General features: G+C 32.5%; 1 protein-coding gene across 2 annotated transcripts in view; it reads right to left on the reverse strand.

Annotated features, from left to right (window-relative positions):
* Positions 1–612: 612 nt before the first annotated feature.
* LOC132727276 (transmembrane protein 98-like) overlaps positions 613–27,280 on the reverse strand; it is a 56,817-nt gene continuing 30,149 nt past the window's right edge. For both annotated transcript variants that reach the window (XM_060712706.1, XM_060712707.1), the window contains 5 exons: positions 21,207–21,745; positions 15,226–15,354; positions 13,742–13,951; positions 11,005–11,125; positions 613–4,951 (listed from right to left, as the gene is read on the reverse strand). In XM_060712706.1, the coding sequence (XP_060568689.1) occupies positions 4,820–4,951; positions 11,005–11,125; positions 13,742–13,951; positions 15,226–15,354; positions 21,207–21,349 (735 nt within the window). In that variant the 5' untranslated portion in view covers positions 21,350–21,745 and the 3' untranslated portion in view covers positions 613–4,819. The remainder of the gene's footprint in view (positions 4,952–11,004; positions 11,126–13,741; positions 13,952–15,225; positions 15,355–21,206; positions 21,746–27,280) is intronic.

Below are 27,280 nucleotides of genomic sequence, written 5' to 3' on the forward strand. Positions count from 1 at the left end.
AAAGGTGACCACCGAAGGATCATTCCTGCCAAGTTTGTATGAAATTGGCTTAGTGGTTTATGAGGAGATGACGTTTAAAGTAAAAGTTTACGGATGACAGACAGATGGACAACTAACGAAAAGTGATCACAAATTAAAGCTCACCATATCACTTTGTGACAGGTGAGCTACAAAAGGTTGACCATTTTGAATACAATAGAGGTATCTGCTATGATTTGTTTTCATAATGGTAAATAACTTTTAAATTATTTAATAAAAGAAATCTTCACGTCAGACTTCATGCAAATATCTGTCAATTCAATACTGTACTTCATATTATTTTTATAACTTTTGATAAAGATAAAATTAAATGACATTTCATGGCTTAGATTTCCCTTTGTAGTAAGGACACTTTGGCCTAAGGGACTGGAATTGGCTTATACTCAAAATAAGCCAAGGTACGCCCCCCTCCCCGACTCCCATACTAAAATCACATGACATCAATGATTTCTAGTACAGTAAAACATTCATGAGAGTGATTTGAATAAGACTACAACTATTGTTACAATAATAAGCTTAACTCTATTAGGTTAAACTGAAAGAAAATAATAGTGAGAAAAAAAACTGTTTTGTTGTATTCTTTTATTATAGTCATACAGTATGCATAGTGTGTATCAAAAATCACAAACATGTACATAACACAAATAATGAGTACAAAACAAGTAACAGTATGTGTAATAAATGGAACGTGTCATTTCTGTAAGTAGTGAAAATGTCTTAATATTTCATAATATTTGTATGGCAAATGTCTGAAATGTTTCAAACATAAGTTTATGCATAATGGTATGGTAAATGTCTGGAATGTTTCACAAATAAACTGTATGGTCAATGTCTGAAATGTTTCATATATAACTGTAGGGTAAATGTCTGGAATGTCCCATACATAACTGTAGGGTAAATGCCTGGAATGTTTCATACTTAACTGTAGGGTAAATGTCTGGAATGTTTCATAAATAAATGTATGGTCAATGTCTAAAATATTTCATACATAATTATATGGCAAATGTCTGAAATTTTTCATACATTTAAAGTAAGTGTCTAGAATGTTCCATTTATAAATATATGGTCAATGTCTGAAATGTTTCATGCAAAATAATATTGCAAATGTCTGGAATGTTTCATACATAACTGTAGCATAAATGTCCTGAATGCTTCATGCATAACTGTAGGGTAAATGTCTGGAATGTTTCATACATAACTGTAGGGTAAATGTCTGGAATGGTTCATACATAACTGTATGGTCAATGTCTGAAATGTTTCATGCATAAATGTATGACCAATGTCTGAATTGTTTTAGACATAATCATATGGCAAATGTCTGGAATGTTTCATGCATAACTGTAGGGTAAATGCCTGGAATATTTCATACATAACTGTATGGTCAATGTCTGAATTGTTTTATACATAATCATATGGCAAATATCTGGAATGTTTCATTCATACACTGTTTGTTTTAATTTCTTCAAAATTAACACCATAAACAGTTTCATAAACGTTACTACTAGCATTTCTTAACAAAAACAAATATAGAATAATTGTATACAATTAAGTCTATTAATAAGATTACTAGTAACTACTGAAAGTGGAAAGTTAGAGTAGGTAAAGCTTAAATTCAATAGACTTATAAATCTGGCACCAAAAATATATTTTTGGTCCCATATATAATAAAAGTGTGGCTCTATTCACAAGCAAAAATCAAGATATCTCTAAAAGCAAAAGTGGTATCATATCAATTCACAGTCAATATAAAGCATATTTTTGTCTTAAATAAACAGGACACAGAAAGAATGGCTACAATAAATATTCTTTTAACCACCCCATTATGTTAATCAGTGTAGGGTTTTTTATAAGATGAAGAACACTTGTTTTACATATATTACAGAAGAACAATTCAAATTTTTAATCAACATCAATTATCATGTCTTATAAAAGCTGAAGTATTGTTGCTATGATACATAAACCTTCATGAATAGAGTATAAAAGAGTATCTAGTTTGATTTTAAAACAACCAAGGGGTCCATACTCTCAGTGCCTGAAAGGGCGGATGGACCCTCAATAAGCATAGAATACATACATAAAAGCAACAAGGGTTTTGTAAAAAATATTATGTGAACAAAAATGTATACACATTTCACCAATCATAACTGAGTTGTTTATTTAAATACTTTCATACAAAAATTTAAAGTTAAAATCATTCACAGCATCAATACATTTTTTTATTAAAGCATATTTACTGATGTAAATATTTTAACTTGATAAAAGCACATTGAGGATGTAACATCACATAACATGTTTAAAGGCACATTGTAATCTAAGCACATTGAAAAATTATCATTATTTAAAATCAAGTAACAAAAGTTTTTTTTATATAAAAACAATGCTAAAAATTGCTGAGACAATAACAAATACATCATGTTTGCGTAAAATAATTTTTGTAGCAATATGTATGCTGTACATAATACAATTATAACATGTATTCTGGTATACATTAACAAAAGGTACACAACTCTTGAAAAGCTAAAAAAAATCTATGGTACTGATTATCTCCCTTTCAAAACAATTTGCTGAATTTCAATAATTAGTTCAAATCTTTGGTGATAAACTGTTGCCTTTATAAAATTATTAAAGATTATAGTGTTGAAGCTTTCAAATAATATATCACTAATTATAATTATGGAGTATTTAATTTTAACATCACATAATTGTGTTAATATAAAAGATGAAGAAAATATGTAACGCAAAAATAAAAAAAAATTCAGACGTCTTCCAAATCTAACATTACAAACTAATATACCATAGTATTAATTCAAGCTGCCATAGGAAACAAACACATTATATTTTATACATTCTTAGAAATGATTTTCATAAAACAATACCTATAATGGTTTGTTTGTTTGACTGGTTTATATGTCACACCAACACAGTATAGGTCATATGGTGATGTTCCAGCTTTACTGGTGGAGGAAGACCTCAGGTGCCCTTCCGTGCATTATTTCAGGCACAAATGGTCCCCTGAGTAGAACCACTGATGTTCCATAAGCTAGCTGGATAGCTTCCTCACATGAGAGAATCTAAAGACCCTGTTGGGATTCAAATCCATAACAGTGAGGGCCAAGTGGTTTAAAGTCAATGACGTTAACCACTCGGCCACAGACGTCCCTACATATAATGGTAATCAGTACTTGTTTTCAATACTTTTAAAAGAAGATATTTATATCATTTCAAAAATTACAAAAATAGAAATTGAGTATTATCAAAATGCAATAAATTGATAGAATAAAAAACAACAACAGTTTATAAAAAGAAAATTTTTGATTTTTTCATTAAAAATAACTATAAAAATAATTCTGTAGAACTATATCAAACTGGAGAAGTAAGTACACATATTAAAACTTGATATTTTTAAAAAATGAGTAATTAATATCCAGTGTCACAACATTTGAAAGTTTTCGATACATGGGACTGACTCCCCATTTTTTATATTTATTCATACAGCAAAAATTATAAAAGGCTGTAACACAGTTACATGAGAATAATGTTTGAAGTATAACTGATCTGTCCTGAAAAATATTCATCAGATAAAAACAATTGCAAATCCATTCTTTGTTTTAACCAGCTGAAGTATTATTTAAAATGTGAAAATTATGGTTACATCTTATAGCTATAAATGTAATGTTTAGTTACAGAATAATGCATTCAACAATCAAAATTTATTATCAGTACAAACATGATATCTTATCAAAAGACACAACAACACTAAATTGTAACAAAAAATAGCATCTAATGCCAGATTCTTAACAACACTTCTGGGATATCATACAACCCCTGGTTCAACTTAAAAAGTAAACATAGTTATGCCATAAATCTAGTGTGTTTACAGTCACTTGACTTATTCACATTTACCACTTTTTTGTTTATTTTTAATGAGTTATAATCCTGCATTGAAGTCACCTAAATTGTCAGGCATCAATTTAAAAATCTCTTTAATATCAGATGGAAGAAACATTGACCAATCATATATGTTATCTAACAAAGTATCTTGAAGAATAAGCTAAACCAATCAGCATCCTTGACACAAATATATAAAACAAAACATATGGCTTAAAGATTAAAAGTTGTTTATGTACACGGCAATTACATATACATGTACAATCACAGTTTATATCTGAACTTGACTTCAATGTTTAGCAGATACATGTATAAACAGATAAAATCGACCACCTCTGGGTGTTGGAAATGTTTTTTAAAGGACATATGTTCCTTCTCCATCAGGGTCGATACGCAGCCACAATTACTGACAACTAATCGTACTGCTTGTAGCACTTTATTTTCAACGTTTACAATGCACAGAAATTACTCTGCTGTCCGTTTAAAACATCCATCTCCTTTCATGAATGAAATGAAATTTGTAAAGCAAGTGTTGATTGGCTCAAATATATATGTCAACCAATAACACAGCATCTTACAGCATTGTTTACAGCTGTGCACGCATGTTCAGTTCTTGCAGCTGCATCAATCAATTCACTGGGATTGGTAGAAGTTGTTTACACTCTACCAAGAAATAATCCGTGAACAAGAATATTTCTTTTTACAACATTATTCTTCATGTTAATGCCCTGTCTGTGATGATTTGTTATACAGATTGGCAATCAACCAATCAGAAAAGTTCTTGCTGATCGACTAAATCAAAGCATTCCATGACAAATAAAGATGATTTTGTTACACCTGTGTTGATTGACTGAAGAGTATTACATGACAATGATAGCCATATATCAATTTGTTACACCTGTGATGATTGGTTAAATTGAGTCACATGGCCATTCATCATAGGCTGCTGACTGTCAACTGAAGCGACTGAGTTTGACGGAGATCTGACATCAGGAGCAAGATTAAAACTTGCTTCTTGTAAAACCTGCAATTTAAAACATACTGCAGTTAAGTAAAAAACAATTTTAAGTTTATATTAGCCAAGGATTGATGACAAAAAATAACAGATTTTGTTTGACTAAGAATGTCCATGAAAAGAAATTAAAAGTACAACATCTCTTTTGCCCTTTGACCAGCCTCACTTAGCATTCAATCTTTAACATTGCAAAGAAAACAATGATCCAAAAGAACACACAAAATATCATTCTCTAGTCAGATATTTCTGAAAGACTGAAACACAACAAAAAAGGGTTTTAAACTGTAACATTTACCTGCAACATCTACTAATGATACTATAAGTTGTGTATTTTTGTTTTTATAAACATCTCTTTTTTCTTTTTTTTTCCTTTACCTCAAAGACAAATTATGGGCCCATTGGTTCACATCATATGATTGTTCAAAACAACATGTATTTAAATGGTTAAATGTTGTAACTGATATGAACGGAAGTTTCATACAAAACTGGCCAGTCAATTTATCAATATTGACCATACTATTACTTGTACCCAAATGTACCCAAATCCTCTACAAATGTACCAGCAAACACCCTAATCTCCACTAAGTCACCTCTTCTTCTGTTTATATACAAATGAACATTTTAACTTCCTAGAATGAGATAACAAATCTTTAAAATTGGCTACTTCAAACTAAACAAAGTCATCTTTATCTAGCCCTATTATGCCCTATAATCTATGTTACATGAATATATCACATCATATCTCAATAGTTTTATTTGTTTATTTTATTAATGTTTATAATAAAATTAACATGTATCCGTACAAACAATGTCAATAGAGTGAATTTCGCATGAATTAGGATTTCATAATCAGTTTCCAAAATGTTATTTATTGGCCATGTATCTGAGAAATTTTTCCTTCTTTTGCATTTTATCAATTAGTACAGTTACAGTTCTTTAGTCAATAATTTGGTATGGACGGCAAAATACCACTTTGTTCACATTTTGCTACCATAATCAGTAATTTTTTCACACTGGAAGCCATTTAATTCTAGTGATAAGCATCTAATTCTTTCTAAACCTGTTATTACAATGTTATTAAACAATTATTATTATTATTATCCCTTTCTACAATAAGAAATAATATTTATATCTGATACCTATTGTGCCTTTAAGTCTCTTTATAATTAAGAGGCACATCAGCTTACATCTAATATTTTATTTTTGATACTGTTAATGTTGAGATAAAAATTAATTATTCTTGCACAAGAATATTCAGGTTAACTGCATACACATTTCTCTTTTATTGAATATCAGTTATGGAATTATTAAACTGTTTAAGCAAAATTAACTTAGTACATAACTTCCTGTTCTCAATATTTAGTTATGACTGAATATTTGGGAGAAAATGTATATGAACAGTTTAGCTTCTTTTTTTTGAAAAGATTTTTTTCATTTAGCAGACAAAATCAAATATTTCACATTTTTTTCCCTGCCAATTTGAAAAAAAAAAAATGCAATTGGTACTATTAAATGCACCTTAAAAACTGATAAAAGTCATCAGAAATGCCCCATAAAATGAATATGATCAAACAAAAATAATCTGAATTGTTGAGACCTTGATAATATTCATGTTAGAACTAGTGAAGTCATTGAGTTTATGAATGATAACTTGCCTCTTAACTTTTATACTGAATCTGACCTCAATCCTAGCTTCAGATGAATATTTCTCTTACATGTGACTTCTTAAAGGGACTCCACCGACGCATTTGCTCACTCAATTTTTTTCAGAAAAGTTATTCTAATCATGAAAATGACCCAAAATTTCAAACCGAGCTACAAGAAGCACAAAAATACAATTTTTAATTTGTTTCTGAGTATATTTCTTAATTTTCTTTTGCATATCTTTCTGTTTTAAGTGCCCCACTTTATCCATTTAAAAAAATTGAAATGTTAATATGTTTTTATGCTTTAGGATCGGACAGTTTTACCAATGAGCATCAGAATAATAATATCTAACCCAAGTTAAGTTATAATCTTACTGTAACAGATTTTTCCACAACTGATTTTGGGTCATGGAAAGGCCCTGCTTTTGAAATTGTTGGGATCCATTTTGCACTTTAGGGATTTACAAGATTAAATGACTAAATCAAAGCAAGTAACATTAATAGAGTCTGAAAACAGTGTATTTAAGGACATTTCTACTTTGTTCTATACTGGCTACTGGTGTGTCATTTTTGTTAATAATTATCTTAACTGACAACAGTCACCTAAATAGGTAACTCAAGTTTGGGCTGCATCCTAGTAACATCATACCAACAAAGTGTCTATCTCCCTTACATAATACATCTTACACCATAATTATATGGTATAATAACATCATTAAAACTTAAATTACATAGTATTCAGTAAACATTCTAGAATATGGGGGTGATATCACATTCTAGCAAGAATATCAAGAAAGACTAGAACTATCGCTGAATGCGATTCATACTCCCACCAATGTCCTTGACAGAAGACGACTTGGAAAGGTGGTTAAGAGAATAACTTTAGTGGCACAAATACATATACATAAAAAGAAATTATCTCTGGTGAAACTAGAAATGTGTCCATAGGACACGGGTGCCCCTACCGCGCCACTGTTCTGTCAATCTTATGACTCTAGGTCAAATATTTTTTGAAAACTAAAAATCTTTTACTAAGCAAAGGGCAAGAACTTCACAAATACTGAATAAATTGTTTTTGAGTTACATGCGACACAAGTTGAAAATTGCAAAAATTTTCTAAGTCAAGGGCAACAACTCTAAAAATACTGAATAAATCCAGACGAAAATACCCAGGTGCACAACTACACATGCTGATCAATACTCCTGTAAAGTTTCATGACTCTATGTCAAATATTTTTTGAGTAACATGCGACACAAGTTGAAAATTGCAAAATTTTACTAAGTCAAGGGCAATAACTCTAAAAATACTAAATATATCCAGACGAAAATACCCAGTTGCATCAACTACACATGCTGATCAACATTCTTGTAAAGTTTCATGACTCTAAGTCAAATACTTTTTGAGTTACATGCGAAACAAGTTGAAAATTGCAAAATTTTACTAAGTCAAGGGCAATAACTCTAAAAATATCCAGATGAAAATACCACAGTGCACAACTACACATGTTGATCAACATTCCTGTAAAGTTTCATGACTCTAGGTCAAATACTTTTTGAGTTACATTCGACACAAGTTGAAAATTGCAAAATTTTACTAAGTCAAGGGCAATAACTCTAAAAATACTAAAAATATCCAGATGAAAATACCCAGGTGCACAACTACACATGCTGATCAACATTCCTGTAAAGTTTCATGACTCTAGGTCAAGTACTTTTTGAGTTACATGCAACACAAGTTGAAAATTGCAAAATTTTACTAAGTCAAGGGCAATAACTCTAAAAATACTAAAAATATCCAGATGAAAATACCCAGGTGCACAACTACACATGCTGATCAACATTCCTGTAAAGTTTCATGACTCTAGGTCAAATACTTTTTGAGTTACATGCGACACAAGTTGAAAATTGCAAAATTTTACTAAGTCAAGGGCAATAACTCTAAAAATATCCAGACGAAAATACCCAGGTGCACAACATCACATGCTGATTAACATTCCTGTAAAGTTTCAAGACTCTAGGTCAAATACTTTTTGAGTTACGTGCAACACAAAAGAGAACGGACAGACGGACGGATGGACGGACGGACAAGGGTAAATCTAAATGCCGCCACTAAAGTGGGGGCACAAAAAGACTAATTGTACAGGTTTTAGTATAAATATATATTGTCAAATCATGTTCGAAACAGTTACAAATAACCTTTCATTTTCCCAATGTACTAGACATTTTCTAAGTCAATTTTTGACCTTCAAGTGTGGCCTTGACCTTAAGCTGGTACAAGGGAAAGATGGGTTCTGCACAAACCCCAGTTGGGGTGAACATTTGAGTAAAGTTTGAAGAAAATTCTTCCATTAGTATAGAATTTATAGAGTGGACATAACATATTGTCTAGTTTTGATTGTATGTAAATCTAAAGACTTAAAAAGGGGTATAACTTTGTCAAAATGCAATACAGAGTTATTAAACTTGACCTGCATATCTTATTTGTGACACCTCATAATTATATCTTTTAAGTTTCAAGCAAATACCTGTGCTACTTTCAGAAATATTCAAGTACATGTTAAAATTTAAGAACATTTTCTAAGTCAATTTTTGACCTTCAAGTGTGACCTTGACCTTTAGCCGGCACAAAGGTAACATGGATTCTGCACATAACCTTGTTGAGGTGAACATTTGAGTAAAGTTTGAAGAAAATTCTTCCATTAGTATAGGATTTATAGAGCGGACACAACATATTGTCTAATATTTGATTAATGTAAATTTGAAGACTTAAAAAGGGGCATAACTTTGTTAAAATGCAATACAGAGTTATGAAACTTGACCTGCATATCTTAATTGTGACACTTCATATATATTTTAAGTTTCAAGCAAATACCTTTTCTAGTTTCAGAAATATTCAAATACATGTTAAAATTTAAGAACATTTTCTAAGTAAATTTTTTACCTTTAAGTGTGACCTTGACCTTAAGCCGGCAAAAGGGTAACATGGGTTCTGCACATTACCTTGTTGAGGTGAACATTTGAGTCAAGATTGAAGAAAATCTTTCAATTAGTGTAGGACTTACAGAGCGGACACGACATACTGTCTAATATTTGATTGTTTGATATTTGACCTTCAATTGTGACCTTGACCTTGAGCTGACACATGGGCAACATGGGTTCTGCACATCCCCTTGTTGAGGTGAACATTTGAGCCAAGTTTGAAGAAAATCTTTCAATTAGTGTAGGAGTTACACAGCGGTCACGACATACAGTCTAATATTTGATTGTTTGATATTTGACCTTCAATTGTGACCTTGACCTTGAGCTGACACATGGGCAACATGGGTTCTGCACATCCCCTTGTTGAGGTGAACATTTGAGCCAAGTTTGAAGAAAATCTTTCAATTAGTGTAGGAGTTACACAGCGGTCACGACATACAGTCTAATATTTGATTGTTTGATATTTGACCTTCAATTGTGACCTTGACCTTGAGCTGACACATGGGCAACATGGGTTCTGCACATCCCCTTGTTGAGGTGAACATTTGAGCCAAGTTTGAAGAAAATCTTTCAATTAGTGTAGGAGTTACACAGCGGTCACGACATACAGTCTAATATTTGATTGGATTGTTTGATATTTGACCTTCAATTGTGACCTTGACCTTGAGCTGACACATGGGCAACATGGGTTCTGCACATCCCCTTGTTGAGGTGAACATTTGAGCCAGGTTTGAAGAAAATCTTTCAATTAGTGTAGGAGTTACAGAGCAGACACGACATACTGTCTAATATATGATTGTTTGATATTTGACCTTCAATTGTGACCTTGACCTTGAGCTGACACATGGGCAACATGGGTTCTGCACATTCCCTTGTTGAGGTGAACATTTGAGCCAGGTTTGAAGAAAATCTTTCAAAAAGTGTAGGAGTTACAGAGCGGACACGACATACTGTCTAATATATGATTGTTTGATATTTTACCTTCAATTGTGACCTTGACCTTGAGCTGACACATGGGCAACATGGGTTCTGCACATCCCTTTGTTGAGGTGAACATTTGAGCCAAGTTTGAAGAAAATCCTTCAATTGGTATAGGATTTATAGAGTGGACACGAAAATGGAGACGGACGGACCGACGGACGGACTGACCGACCGAAGGACGGACGCGACAAAGCAAATCCATTATAGCCCCCCCTAATTTTGTGGTGGGGGTATAATAACTCTTGGCCTTTTGAAAAGAAGAAATAACTATGTAGCCTTGCTCAGCTTCCTAAAAAGACCTTAAAAACAATTTTTTTATATTGCTTAGCCTAGTCTTTATGAAATTTTGGAAACAAATCAAACTTGTCCCCAATAATAAGGCTCATACATGACTGTGATTACGGTTGGGACAAGCACCAAAGAGAAGATGACTCATTTAACAATACTGGTACTTACTTTTAAATGATCATCAGCATCAGCTAACGACTGGTCAATCCAGTCTATATTTTGTGACAATCTACACGCTTGTTTTGTGACCAGAACTAAATGACTAACTGAGAGAACTAATGCTGTACACCTGCAATAACAATATTATAACTCTTTTGATACATGCTTTTCGGTGGTTCATAGATATCATGGAGCTTAATATTAATTGTATGTATATCTGTGTAGATATATTTCAGTAAAATAAAAAAACTGATATTTTCAGTGTTTGAAACAGTGAAATTATCAATTAAATATTTTTTACTGTTTTGAATTTAAGCCCGTTATGTTGTTTCAGTGAAATACCAGCGTACACAGTACTGGAGACCAACTTACTGACGTGACGTTAATAATGACATCACTTTGTATTAACTAAACAAATATCCTCTATGTATTTATTTATTGTAACATTAATTTCTGAACAGTATCGATAACCATGACTGATGATAATTACTGATTTTAATTAACTGGTTAATTGCTATTTAATTATTTAAGCAATTAAGCCGTTATTGCACTTAGGAGATGGCATAATAAACTCATAAAGTATCATTTTTATGAGTAACTTATGTTACCTAAACTATTATTTCTTTATTGCACTTTACACTGATAATACTTATTATTTAAGCTCGATTGCGAAACAAATTCTTACAGCTATATTAATCACTTTCGAGTCTGCTTCCTGGAACAAACCAGTACTGTTGTCATATAAGGAACAAGATCTCTGGTTAATGTCTGCCTTACCCATAATACACCTGCTGATGTTCAACAATTTAATAACCAGTATTTTCTTTCAGAAAACTACCACTTACTCGGTAATTTCTGTAAATTCATATAATATTAAAACTAGAAATGTGTCCATAGGACACGGGTGCCCCCACCGCGACACTGTTCTGTCAATCTTTTTACTAAGTCAAGGGAAATAACTCTACAAATACTGGATAAATCCACAAGCCAAACCCCAGGTGCAAATCTAAAATATGCTGAGCAACCTGCCTATAAGGTTCATTGACTATGTCAAATCCTTTTTGAGAAACTTGCGACACAAGTTGAAAATTGCAAAAATTTTCTACGTGAAGGGCAATAACTCTAAAAATACTAAATAAATCCAGACGAAAATACCTGGTGCACAACTGCACATGCTGATCAATATTCCTGTAAAGTTACATGACTCTACGTCAAATACTTTTTGAGTTATGTGCGACACATGTTGAAAATTGCAAAATTTTACTAAGTCAAGGGCAATAACTCTGAAAATACTAAAAATATCCAGAAGAAAATACCCAGGTGCACAACTACACATGCTGATCAACATTCCTGTAAAGTTTCATGACTCTAGGTCAAATACTTTTGGAGTTATGTGCGACACAAGTTAAAAATTGCAAAATTTTACTAAGTCAAGGGCAATAACTCTAAAAGTACTAAAAATATGCACACGAAAATACCCAGGTGCACAACTACACATGCTGATCAACATTCCTGTAAAGTTTCATGACTCTAGGTCAAATACTTTTTGAGTTACATGCGACACAAGTTGAAAATTGCAAAATTTTACTAAATCAAGGGCAATAACTCTGAAAATACTAAAAATATCCAGACGAAAATACCCAGGTGCACAACTACACATGCTGATCAACATTCCTGTAAAGTTTCATGACTCTAGGTCAAATACTTTTTGAGTTACATGCGACACAAGTTGAAAAATTGCAAAATTTTACTAAGTCAAGGGCAATAACTCTGAAAATACTAAAAATATCCAGACCAAAATACCTAGGTGCACAACTACACATGCTGATCAAACATTCCTGTAAAGTTTCATGACTGTAGGTCAAATACTTTTGGAGTTACATGCGACACAAGTTGAAAATTGCCAAATTTTACTAAGTCAAGGGCAATAACTCTGAAAATACTAAAAATATCCAGACGAAAATACCCAGGTGCACAACTACACATGCTGATCAACATTCCTGTAAAGTTTCATGACTCTAGGTCAAATACTTTTGGAGTTACATGCGACACAAGTTGAAAATTGCCAAATTTTACTAAGTCAAGGGCAATAACTCTGAAAATACTAAAAATATCCAGACCAAAATACCCAGGTGCACAACTACATAGCTGATCAACATTCCTGTAAAGTTTCATGACTCTAGGTCAAATACTTTTTGAGTTACGTGCGACCCAAAAGTGAACGGACGGACGGACGGAAGGACGGACGGAAGGACGGACGGACGGAAGGACGGACGGACAAGGGTAAATCTAAATGCCCGCCACTAACGTGGGGGCACAAAAAATAAAGTACTTTAAAACATCAAAAGAATAATGTATTAAGTTTGGTATATTATATTTTCATGAATTAAAAAGTGATACTACTATTATCTTAGAAGCTAGGAAAACATACTAGAAATTTTAAAAAAAACTAACATATTAAATTTTATGCAAAAAGTAGTTAATACAATACAGAGACAGGTTTTATCCAAAAAAGGTCATATCCAAAAACTAGTCAAATTCAGAAACTGGTACAATCTAAAAACTGATTCCATTTTATCCAGTAACTGGTTTTATCCAGAAACTAGTAATATCTCAAGACAGGTTTTATAAAAAAAAGTCATATCCAAAAACTAGTCAAATTCAGGAACTGGTACAATCCAGAAACTGGTACAGTCTTTAAACCATATATGCTTTAAACTGGTTATATCCAGATATTGGTACATACCTTGCTTCTAACAATCTAGGATCTAGAGGAGGATACATTGATTGCACAACTTCATCAACACGAGGGTTGATTCTCTTTGCTACTGAGACTATTTCTGTTAACATTTCTTCCGTACGTATCTTGTCAGAGTTGTTCATCGTCATGCCAACAAGACGCTCTGCAAGCTCATGACAAGTTTTTAAAATGGCAATACAATGTGGAACTAATCCCCTGTAAAATAAATTAGAATAGCCAAATTAAAACATTGCTAGGACTAACAGTATATGAGCCGCTTCACGTCAAAACCAACATAGTGGGTTTGCGACCAGCATGGATCCAGACCAGCCTGTGCATCCGCGCAGTCTGATCAGGATCCATGCAGTTTGCTTACCAACTCTATAACATCTAGAGAAACTGATAGCGAACAGCATGGATCCTGATCAGACTGCACGGATGCGCAGGCTGGTCTGGATCCATGCTGGTCGCAAATGCATTTTGTTGGTATTGTCGTGACGCGGCTCATAATTATAACCATTATTTGCCTTTTATATAATTATAACAGAAGTTAGTTAACTTTAAATTTTCATCTTGATATCCCTGAATTGAAAATGGACAGCTCTAAAATTAGACTGGAAAATCAATTTAAGAAATTCAGCAGGTTATTTACATATTCATTTTAACAGATGATATAAACTTCCTCTTTAACTTACTGTGTAGTAAGAAACACTTGTAAATATAATTATATGAAGCAATTTTTTATGTAATCAAATAAAAATTTGCATCTTTTGGCATATAAATTATAAAACCAAAACACCTTTTAATATTTCGTAATAAATTTGCTATTGTAATCCACAAAATCCACTTCACGCTCACTAATTGCAGCCATATTGTCTACATCTTTTTTTAGTTAAGTATTGATGTCACATAAATATGTTGATTTTGCAGCAGCTGCTGAAGGAAGACCATAAATAATTTCTAGTGTGTTATTCAATGCAATAACTGAAGTCGGATAAACCAGGGATATCTTGTAAGGCAGCTGAGTAATTTTCTCACATTAAAATTTGCAAAGTACTGATCATTAAGGGGCTTGTGCAAACTGAGGTTACCATTAGCCAAGCAGGCACTATGAGTAACACCACACACCCTGAATACACCACAACTTCCTCAGCTGAATGAACCTAGCACTATTCAGACCCATGACATGAGGACCTCAAAGACTGTGCTTTTAAAATAAGCTGACTTCAAAACATTGACTTCTACCTTCTTGGGTTTGAATCTGGCAAATGGCATTGGTTCTTCCATTTATGGAAGCTAGGAGTATCTCTGGCTTCGCAAATATCTATATTCTTTTCAATACGTTCTTTTATGCCGTTTCAAAAAATTTATTAAGGATTAATTAGGGTCTTTCTCCATAAACAGAGCTAAATAGTCAACTTACTACATTGTAATTACATTTAAAGAGCCAAATGACTCAAGATAGCAAGAGAAATATAACTTAGTCTTACGATGCATCATCCACCCAGTGCTCATTTTGTAAAATTTCGTCTAATTTTGGGTTAGCGAGTTCCACCTCCCCTAATTCTACCTCTGACTTGGAATGTTGTGGTTCGTCTACAATGAGTTGAACATCTGGTCTAAAATGGAGAAAAACAATTATATATTATAATTATTCTGATTGCCTTTATATAATTAAGTATTAAAAACTGCTTTCTTTAATTCATGTTACATACTGTTTTTCTCAGTCTAACTTGCAAGGCAAAATGATTACCAACAAGGTCAGATGCAACATGAGCACGAGGTGCATGAGGTGTTAACTCATGTCTGTTAAAAATTCTAAGATAAATAAGGGCAACAACTCCAAAGTTATGCCCCTTTTCTAGCAACTGCATCTTGTCATGATAAGCAAGTATTACAAGTTTCATGTTGATAATTTTTGAAATGTTTGAATAATGTGTTACATTTTTTGCATTTCTACGTTTTTGCATGATGATAACAATGACAAAAACAACGCTGCTGCAGCGATCGAAATAGCTCAATTTTTTCCTCGAAATAGACAAGCTAAAAATGTGACAAACTTGAATAAAAAAAAATTCTTTATAAAACACATTTTGATCTGTACTTTAATTAATATGATAGTTGATTTTTACTTTCAATAAATCATGCATGTTTTTAAATGCGTAATATAAATCATATTGCTATTTCATTACATGTATTTCATTCAAAAATTTTCTGAATGTTTGAAAATTGCAATTTTAAAAACAAGTATGTTTTAAAATTCATTAGAAAAAAAAAACCACCTTATCTTTCACTCTTGTCTGAAAAAATTTGCCTTTTAGTCTACCATTAAAATACTAAAAATGATCAACATTCACATTTTAATTTACATTAAGTAAAAATTTAAGTTTAATGATAATCACTTTTCAATTTATTCTGATCATGCTTGGCAAGAGATAATCATTAAATCAAGATGTCCTTGATTGACAAATTTAATAAATTCACATGTTATATTATATATTTTCATTCCTGATGTCATTAAAAGTATGTAAAGCAAAATGTACATGTAATTATTTAAGAATAAAGAGGCAAAATACATGTAATAAAAATAGCACTATAATAAAAATTTCAAAAACTGTACAATTATGTATGTATACATTGTTTGATTTGATTAACCTGTCAGTTGCATACAGTGCACATGATATATTAATCTTTGATAAATATTCATTAAAGTTTGTGACTTGTACGCAGTAAGATGTGTTTTAATTTAATTTTGTGAGATAATAATCATATTGAGTGTTACAGCGCAATACCGTAAGCTATGGTTTTAATTGTACTTATTAAGATGGGAACCGCAAAGATCCATGTTGTTTTTTTCATCACATATTTATTTTCAACAGTATTGAAGACATGTTTGTTTAAATTCTGAATAATCTTAGTCAAAAAAATACAAGGTTACTAAATTTTATCTCAGAAATAATACATAATTCAGAAACAGCCTTTTTTCTATCTTTTAAAAAATATATGAAATCGAAAGATTAAAACAACTGGCCTAACTCTAAAATATTTTAACAAAAGATGAAGGCAGTGCACACAGAGGATCCAATCAGAATTGTTCATTAGAAATTATGATGACCCTGATGATTAATTACGCAAACTTCGTGAAAGTCTGTGGTTTGTGTTAATATCTGGCGAGTAGCTTTGGTGCCACATGTCAACTTTGTAAAGTTAGGATGATAGCTTGGCCGAATCACCTTGCTGGCCGCTGACTGTTTAAAAGACAATCAAAGTTACGAGAAGGGAAGTATTTTAGGTGACCGTTGACCGTGGACAGCAGGTGACCGCAAAACAGATGTATAAAATAGAGTGATTTTCGTCGGGCGCGTCACGAAATGGCTGTTCAGGTCAGGTGACCGCCGATAAGAGGTGACCGTAAGTTGGTTTGAATGTATATAATTATATACAATTTTACTATCAACTTTAGTGATTAAAGGTATCTGCTACTCTACAAAGGGAAAGTAGTTTTGACCTCAAATCGGGTACCAAGCTTGTGAAGCTTTGGATTTGTTGTTAAAGTTTATTGCCAATAGACCACTTATTTGCCAACTTAGATGTTAAGACTAATGTTTGTCAATGATGTGGGGAATATTTTCTCAGTGATATCAGGATTTATTTGTAAATGATACCAAGACTTTACTTTCTTCAGTGTAACAGGGACCATTTTCTCGATTAATATGGGACTTTTTTTAATCTTACAAGGACAGTTTTTTCAAATCAATGCGGGCCTTTCTTACTAATATGTGTACTATTTTCTTAATGATACACACTGATAGAGGGACTATTTTCTCAATGTTACAGGAACTATTTTCTCAATAATATAGGGACTATTTTCTCAATGATACAGGGACTATTTTCTCAACGATGTAGGTCCTGCAGAAGTGATCAATCACACTGTTGGCAGTTATACAAATATAGTAATAAGATACTGTATTTCCAGAGGAGTAACAACACACTTCTACAGTCAACATGCAACTTGATTAATGTCCGTTTTATTGATATATTTCATCAATCCATTAACTCTGACATCTTTTATACAAAGTTATGGTCTAACTTCGGCTGTATTTCAAAATAATTAAAAACTATCATAACATCATTGAAGTTAAGAAATATCAATTACATCATTTTATATATGAAATGACAATGTGACAATTATAAAATCTATCAAACTTCAACGATTTCCCAATAATTACTTCCTCTGAGTTTTGAACTTTTTTTTTAAACTGCAAACCAATTATAGGCAAGTGTAAATAAAATGTGCAAAAAATTAAGTTGAATTGGCATACACTGTTACTATTTTAAATTTATATGTTAATGCTGTATGCCAAATATCACAAGGCTGTGATAAAAAGTAGCTGAGAAAACTGTTAAGAAAATTTCCTACCACTGACCATTAATTAATTAATGTTGAAAATTTAACTAAGTCGGTAAATAGGAAATGGATGAGCAACAGATCTGAATATGAATCCCACGGTATGGGACCACTAGTTAATGCTGTATGCCAAATATCAAGAGGCTGTGATAAGTAGTTGCTGAGAAAAGTGTTATGAAAATTTCCTACCAATAATAATTTGACCATTAATGTAAGACAATAAACAGGAAGTGGATGAGTGAAAGATCTGAAATCGAATCCCACAGTATGAGACCATGTGTTAATGCTGTATGCCAAATATCAAGAGGCTGTGATAAGTAACTGCTGAGAAAACTGTTACGAAAATTTCCTATCATTGACCATTAATCTAGAAAATTTCCTATCATTGACCATTAATGTCAAAAAATTAACTAAGTCGGTAAATAGGAAGTGGTAGAGCGACAGACCTGAAATGAGATCCCATGATAAGGAACCACGTGTTGATACTGTATACCAAATATCAAGAGGCTGCAATAAGTCGATGCTGAGAAAACTGCTACAAAAATTTCCTACCATTCACAATTAATGTTGAAAATTTAACTAAGTCGGTGAACAGGAAGTGGATGAGTGACAGACCTGAAATCGAATCCCACAGTATAGGACCATGTGTCAATGCTGTATGCTAAATATCAAGAGGCTGTGATAAGTAGTTGCTGAGAAAACTGTTACGAAACTTTTTCCCCGCCAACCCGCCACCAGCCTTCCCGCCGCCCATCATTCACCATACTATTACCCTGGTTTGCACATGTGCAACCCAGACAAAAAATGCAATTACAAAATTAACAGAATTAATGCAATAACAAGATACTAAATGCTTTATTTGATGGTAAGTTGTGGTCTTGTCTTTACGGTCAAAGATTATGGGTTTGAGCCTTACTAGGGTCACTTGTCATGTTTCTACACAATTATGATCCCAGGCCCCGGGCTAGATGTCATAAAACTTTTTTCCCTGTAAGGTCTGTCTTAAATCTCATTGGTCATGTGATAATTCCAAACTCAGGCAAGGCAGAGTTACTGTTCTTTGCACTGAACTTCTACTCTATCTACTGACTTGCCTGAGACACATCGTCTGAATATGGTGATCATTTCTGAGAGATAGTTGTAAAATCTGACTTCATATAATGAAGCACGACATTGCTGCAGGTCATGCTGTGACTTTGACCTTCAAGGTAGTGACACAAATGTTGTGCACAGCATATCGTCTCAATATGGTGATCATTTCTGTGAAATAGTTGTAAAATTCGACTTCAAATAACAAAGTTATGGGCTGAACACGATTTTGCTGCAAGGTCATGCTGTGACCTTGACCTTCAAGGCAGCAACCCAAATGTTGTGCGCGACACATCGTCTCAATATGGTGATCATTTCTGTGAAATAGTTGTAAAATCTGACATCAAATAACGAATATGGGCTGGACACGATTTTGCTTCAAGGTCATGCTGTGACCTTGACCTTCAAGGTAGCGACCCAAATTTTGGACGCAACACGTCATCTCAATATGGTGATCATTTCTGCGAAATAGTTGTAAAATCCGACTTCAAATAATGAAGTTATGGGCCAGACACTAATTCAGAACATACGGATGGAAGTTCCTAAGAATGGACATTTATTGGGTACTTCTTTTGTTTAAAAGTACCCAATAAGAGAACAAAAGTACCCAACAATACTGACAGAATGAATAGAATTACCCAAGAAGTGTCCTCTCGTGCGCCCAGACTGTAGGACGGATGGACAACCCGGCTACTATATGCTCCCCCAAAATTTTTCGGGGAGCATAAAAATAAAACAGAAAGAGAAAAATGACGTTAGATTTTCTATGTAACAGTCGATTTTTACATGGTAACGTCCTGTGACTTTCATCATCATGTGACGTCTGTGATGGCAGTGATTACAATCTGCCAAGGGAGGTAATCACTGTAAGGAGTTTGTAATAAGAGATTAAGTACGTGTTAATGGTTAGAGTTAAATGCTATATTTGATAATCATATATCTCTTTCTAGCGGAAACACACATTTTATTTGTATGAATAATTTGATATGACATTTTTATTGCATTAAAAACTCTTCAATTTAGGAGGGTATCGGTAAAGTTTTATCCCATAAATACACAATTATAAATAAAAAGTCATTTTAACTACTGATTGGGTCAATGATTTAAAGTGTCTCGCAACATTAAGTCGCTGACAATTTTCATTTATTATTTACATTTATCCTGTTAACATCACTTACTGTAATTGAGTTGAGAGATAAGAATTTCTTAATACATCTTTATATGATGTAAAATTACTGAGAATCCTAAACTTTATTACATGAAATAGGTTGTTAAAAGTTAATTTATCAAGTTACGGGTATGATTTATGAGGAAAAAATCTTAATTAACGCCATCATAACAACATTATTGATGATACATGATCCACTTAAATTTTTATAATTCTCCATCTAATTACTTGAATTTAAAAAAATAAGTTTTTTTGGTTATATTCAATGATAAATTGATTAAGCAAAATGCCTTTTGGCTTATGCACTGGTCATAGTAACCCCGGAACTTCCCTACGCATTAACAGCCGGGACCTTGATATTTAAATCTTTAGAGCCCCAGTAGACTTTCAAAGCTGAGACTGTCCAGTGGGGAAAATCACTTGATATTTAAAATCCTGTTGAATACCACTTTTCTACAAGTTCAAAATGTCTTTTTTTTATTTTCAGGCCAGAACAAAGCATCAAATTTACCAAGCAATACATTTCCTAAACTCTTTTAATTTTTCAGTTTGATCTTTTTTTATAGTTTGCTCATCTGGAAGAGTGCACCTTCAAGTTTCATTGTTTTCCCTTACTGTATTGGAATAATTGGTCTGACACCACACAACTTGGGATTTTACAGGCATGATAATTTATAAGGTAAATTCAGAATAAATTATGAATTTTTAGTCATTGCCAATTTTTGGTCACCATTTTGGAAATAAATGAGCATTTAAGCCATTTAAGTAAGCATTTAATGAAAAAAAAACAAAAACTGATAACCAACCTGGTTTCTCTGTGAAGCTGTGAGATTAAATCCCTCCTTCGACATCTTTGGCAGCACACAAAAATTAATGCTACTAGGGACACGACAAATATAGTTGACAGGATTCCAATCGCTACGGCAACAACGGTTTCCATAACTGCCATAAAATCCTTCCTCTTTCGTTAACGCTTCACTGAACTAAACTCGTACACAGTCCTAACAAATTAACATTCACTTTTCACTGAACACAAATTAAAATCTTGTTATAAATTACACAAATATCTGTTTTTATCAAGGCCATATCTCAAGCTGGATTGTTCAAGTGAATGAAAACAGTTTACACAGAAACTTTTACTTACATGTACGAGTCACTTTTACAGTATTTTCAAATCTAGTTCTGTTCACAGAAATCATTTTCTTAATGTTCTTTTTATAAGCGCTTATTCACATCTCTGTGTTTTTACTATCTTTCTTGTTGTTGGCATTCTTTGAGTTTATTTTTACTCACAGACAGTAACATCTAAGCATCTGTGATTCAAGTTGATTTCTTCTTTCAAAACCTGAAAATAAAGAGAAACTTGATTTATTTTTTTTGGTTTCAAAATAGAAATGTTGTACGAGATTCGTAGCACACTTGACAACATCCCTTATCTTGCTAATTTTCATTTCTTTGGAAGCATTTCTGTTCAGTTTCAATAGAACAACACAATTCCTTGATTGTAAAATCCATACATGATATCTTATTCATAAAATAGACAGGTCAATCAAGACATGCTTTATTAGCCAACCAGATAGTTGTCTCAATATAAGGGATGCTTAATTGAAGGCTTGGCAAAGGGTTGTAGGTTTTAAGTCTATCATCCTGACACTGTTGAGCTTGATACATGTACCAGACCCAGCTTTACCTCAAGAACCCAAACCTCCTCATAGATAAATTGTACATTTGTTAAGCCAATTTTGATTGGATACTCATGATATTTATATAACCCCTATTCACACCTTTGCTATAAATTTATAATAAAATTTTATTTCCTCCTCAAATAAAGGAGTTGTGCTGTATCATGAATTTTTATTGAGTGGTAGGTAGTGCGTGGGTTCAAACCCTGTCAATGGCAAGCCGTTGTTTCCCTGAGCAAGAAACTTTACACTTTCAAGAGTGTGTTTTAAAGCTCACAGTTTCCTACACAATTGAACTTAAATAAATTCTGTATTAACAAATTCATAATCATGTTGTTTTTTAGAGGTTATATGACCAAGTTTAAATGTAATTTATCTAGTGGTTATGGTTATATATCAAGCTATAATAGTTTATCAATTAGGCCATATAACCTGACAAAAATGTTTATCACTACAAATAACTGAATATTCTAAAAAATATTATAAAAACACACAGAAACCAACATTTGTTCAAGATTCTGTGAAAGACATCAACACCCACGGCATATTTAAATCCCAAAATTTCTTTTAAATCACAGTAACCAGTATAAATCCAATTTTCAAGCAACACCAATAATCATAACAAATAAGGTCATGACCTTTTCACCAATTATCATCATAGTCTACTTAATTAACATACATTAAACACACACTGATAAATTAACTCTTCAAGGTGAAAACAACAAACAGTTTACCTCTATCTTTAAAACAATACTATCTGGAGTAAATAGTGAGATCACATGTTCAAAATATATGTGACTGTCATTCTACTTTTTGATTTTAATTTTTTTATTTATTTAAAACTGTAAGCCTGGATACCAGATAGCATATTTGAGCAGTCTGACGAGAATTAATTAATTATTGCATTGTCATTTATTACATTCAGTTAATTCTAGATCATGACAATCATATTATTCATTTTGTCTTGTTAAAAATCACATTATCACTTTTGTTATGTTAAATTGGACACTTAATCCAGTTTGAAAATATGGTAAAGATTTAGGGTCTATCATAAGGCAGAAGACTGGAGGTTTTACAGGTGGGTTGTAGAATACCAGGTTTTACAGGTGGCAGAAGACCTCGAAGAAGACCAAAAGTTTCACATGTGATAAAAGACCAAATTTCACAGGTGATTAAAGACCAAACGTTTTGCAGAAGATATATTTTAAAGACCAAAAGTTTTACTGGTGGAAGGGGACCAAAGTTTCACAGGTGATGAAGACCAACAGTTTCACATGTGATAAAAGACCAAAAGTTTCACAGGTGATAAAAGACCAACAGTTTCACATGTGATAACAGACTAAAAGTTTTACTGGAGGTAAAAGACCAACAGTTTCACATGTGATAAAAGACCAAAGATTTTACTGGTGGTAGAAGACCAAAGTTTCACAGGTGATAAAAAACCAAATTTCACAGGTGATTAAAGACCAAAAGTTTTGCAGGTGATATATTTTAAAGACCAAAAGTTTTACTGGAGGTAAAAAAAGTTTCAAATGTGATAAAAAATCCAAAGTTTCACAGGTGATAAAAGACCAGAAGTTTTACAGGTGTTAAAAAAAAAGGTTTCAAATGTGATAAAAGACCAAAAGTTTCACAGGTGTTAAAAGACCAACAGTGTCACATGTGATAAAAGACCGAAGATTTTACTGGTGGTAGAAGACCAAAGTTTCACAGGTGATAAAAGACCAAATTTCACAGGTGATATATTTTAAAGACCAAAAGTTTTACTGGAGGTAAAAAAAAAAGTTTCAAATGTGATAAAAGATCCAAAGTTTCACAGGTGATAAAAGACCAGAAGTTTTACAGGTGGTAAAAGACCAAAAGTTTTACAGGTGATAACAGACCAAACGTTTTACAGGTGATAAAAGACCAGAAGTTTTTACAGGTGATAACAGACCAAAAGTTTTACAGGTGATAAAAGACCAGAAGTTTTTACAGGTGATAAAAGACCAAAAGTTTTACAGGTGATAAAAGACCAGTAGTTTTACAGGTGATAAAAGACCAAAAGTTTTACAGGTGATAAAAGACCAGTAGTTTTACAGGTGATAAAAGACCAAAAGTTTTACAGGTGATAAAAGACCAGAAGTTTTTACAGGTGATAACAGACCAAAAGTTTTACAGGTGATAAAAGACCAAAAGTTTAACAGGTGATAAAAGACCAAAAGTTTTTACAGGTGATAAAAGACCAAAAGTTTAACAGGTGATAAAAGACCAAAAGTTTCACAGCTTGTATAAGTCCAAAAGTTTCACAGGTGATTAAAGACCAAAAGTTTTACAGGCAGTATAAGACCTAAAGTTTTACAGGCCGTATAAGACCTAAAGTTTTACAGGCCGTATAAGACCTAAAGTTTTACAGGCCGTATAAGACCTAAAGTTTTACAGGCCGTATAAGACCAAAAGTTTTACAGGCCGTATAAGACCTAAAGTTTTACAGGCCGTATAAGACCTAAAGTTTTACAGGCCGTATAAGACCAAAAGTTTTACTGGCCGTATAAGAGCAACAGTTTTACATTTCACTAGTGGTAAAAGACCAAAATTTCTATAGGTGGTAAAAGACCAAAAGTTTTACAGGTGGTAGAAGACCGAAGAATTCACAAGTGTGGTACTCCTTGATGCATCTTTCTACAAAGTACCTAGATTAAAGAACCACCAACTATGGTAAACTAAGTTAATCCACTTCCTGTATTAATAATTCATTTTACAAGATAAGGGGGCAGGGGACATAAAAATGAAAAATTTTGTATTTCAGTGTGACCAGAAACACAATTCCAAATATTTCAAAATCTGTTTCACAGGCAGATAACCAGTTGCACAGCATTATTCAATGATATATGACATACATTGAAGAAAATAATAGTTTGCATGCATTGCTCCTTCAAAAAATGACTGACAGCAATTTATATTTACCCCCACCCAGCCAAAATCACACCTAAAAAAATACCAATATGGGCAATCTTCATGAAGGTGCAGCATACTCCAGAATCCGCCCGATTCCTTTAAAAATATCAGTAACACGCAGTGCAAGCTATAGCATTTTCAGAAATGACAAATAAAGTGTCTGTCATACGTTTAGATTTTTCACAAAATTTATCTGAAATTTCTTACTTGTTTGGCGCCAACTGTCAAAGCTTGATTTTTAACTTTTTCACCTCCATTCGGAGAGTCAGAAATACATACAAAGCTACCAAAATGCTTAGTTTCGGGTAAAAACCCAAAAATATATCTCATTTCCTACACACAAACAAGAAAGAATTACAATGACAGAGAAATATCAGAAGTTATCAGTACCTTCAAAACACCATGTCTGAGTTATTAAAGTATTTGACCGGGGCCATCATACGAATATGTCCCCTGCCCCCTAATTGATTCGAGTCTTCACCAATACAACACGTACATCAAAACATGTTACTGACTTGGAGACTTCACAAGTATGTACATGTATAAATGAAGTATTACTCTATAAATGAGTACCAAATAAAGAATAATACATTATTCAGGAAGTATACTAAACAGAAAAAATTTGTATTTCTTTTAAACTGAACAGTTCATTTTGGAAGTTTAAGAATTTTGTTAAGCAGCTGTAATTATTTTAACATAGAGCATTATTTTTTTTAACTCAAACCTCAGATATTTACTGCCTTAAATATTCAATTTGCAAATTATTTAAAAGAGACAGCAGGTAATATTAATAATTGATTTACTGATTACCAACACTCCTCTGCAGTGAAGCCATATAATTTTTGCCACTAAGTATACACGTTTTTTTTTAAGTCTGGAGTGAAAATCTTTGCAAATATTGATATAACAATTACGCCACTCTGTCTACACTAAACAATTAGCTGCGCTTGATTTATACGCAGATTATAATTGATTAAACATGAATTTTGCAATCAAGCCAGCCCTTAATGCAAAAAAAATTGTTCATAGATAATGAATGTAAAGTGTTTTAGAAACTTAAAATCTTATCTCAAAGGATTTTATGTCAATGAAAATGAAGTAAGCTGTAATGTAATATGGTTTGAAATTATCAAAATAATCAACTTTTATACATTGATATAATTATATCATGAATTGAAAAGAGGGGGGGGGGGGGTGTAAATTTTGAACATTTTCAAGTTTTGAAATTGCTCATGTGATACTTTAAACTACTGATAAATCAACCATTATATCAAAAATAAAAAATTCTCGTCCTTTTAAAAATTCATAGACAATTATAAAATTGAAAGATTTTTAACACTCAGAAGATTATAATAATAATACATATGTAATAATAAAGACTTTATTTAAAGAGGCATTTACATAGTTAGGCATGCCCAGTCTTCTCTATGAGCCTCTATCAAATATACAATGTACATAGTATGAACATTTACAGAAATAACATTGTTACAAATAGTTAAAAACATATAAAATGAAAATCTAGAGGAAGGAAAAAAAAAAGAAAAAGAAAAAAAAAGGACATTCAAATAGTATGTTTTTCACTGGCAGGGAAAATGGGTCTTATCCTTACAATTAGGGGAAAATAACACTTTTTTTACAAAAAGGGCAGAAAGAAAACTTAATGTAAATTTAATTGAAAGGAAAACTGCATTTTCTACAGAATTTTCCTAGGGTATGACAACTATAAATGGCCCCTGCTGTAACTTTTCATACATACCGGTCCAAAAAATTGTAAGATTTGGCACTCAAACACTGAAATTTTTTTTAACTCTTGACATTGTGATAATTGACACTCAAAACATTGTAAAATTTGACATTCACAACAATGTGATATCTGACACTCATAACATTTTAATATTTGGCACTAAAACACTGACAGATTTAAACTCATGACATTGTCAGAGTTGAAACTCATGACATAGCAAGACATTGTGATACCTGACACTCATAACATTGTCAGATTTGGCACTAAAACACTGACAGATTTAAACTCATGACATTGTCAGAGTTGAAACTCATGACATAGCAAGACATTGTAATACCTGACACTCATAACATTGTAAGATTTGTCACTAAAACACTGACAGATTTAAACTCATGACATTGTCAGAGTTGAAACTCATGACATAGCAAGACATTGTAATACCTGACACTCATAACATTGTAAGATTTGGCACTAAAACACTGACAGATTTTAACTCATGACATTGTCAGAGTTGACA

The sequence above is a fragment of the Ruditapes philippinarum genome, unplaced genomic scaffold (genome assembly GCF_026571515.1).
Source record: "Ruditapes philippinarum isolate M1 unplaced genomic scaffold, ASM2657151v2 ctg3604_1_1_1_1, whole genome shotgun sequence".
Classification (NCBI taxonomy): domain Eukaryota; kingdom Metazoa; phylum Mollusca; class Bivalvia; order Venerida; family Veneridae; genus Ruditapes; species Ruditapes philippinarum.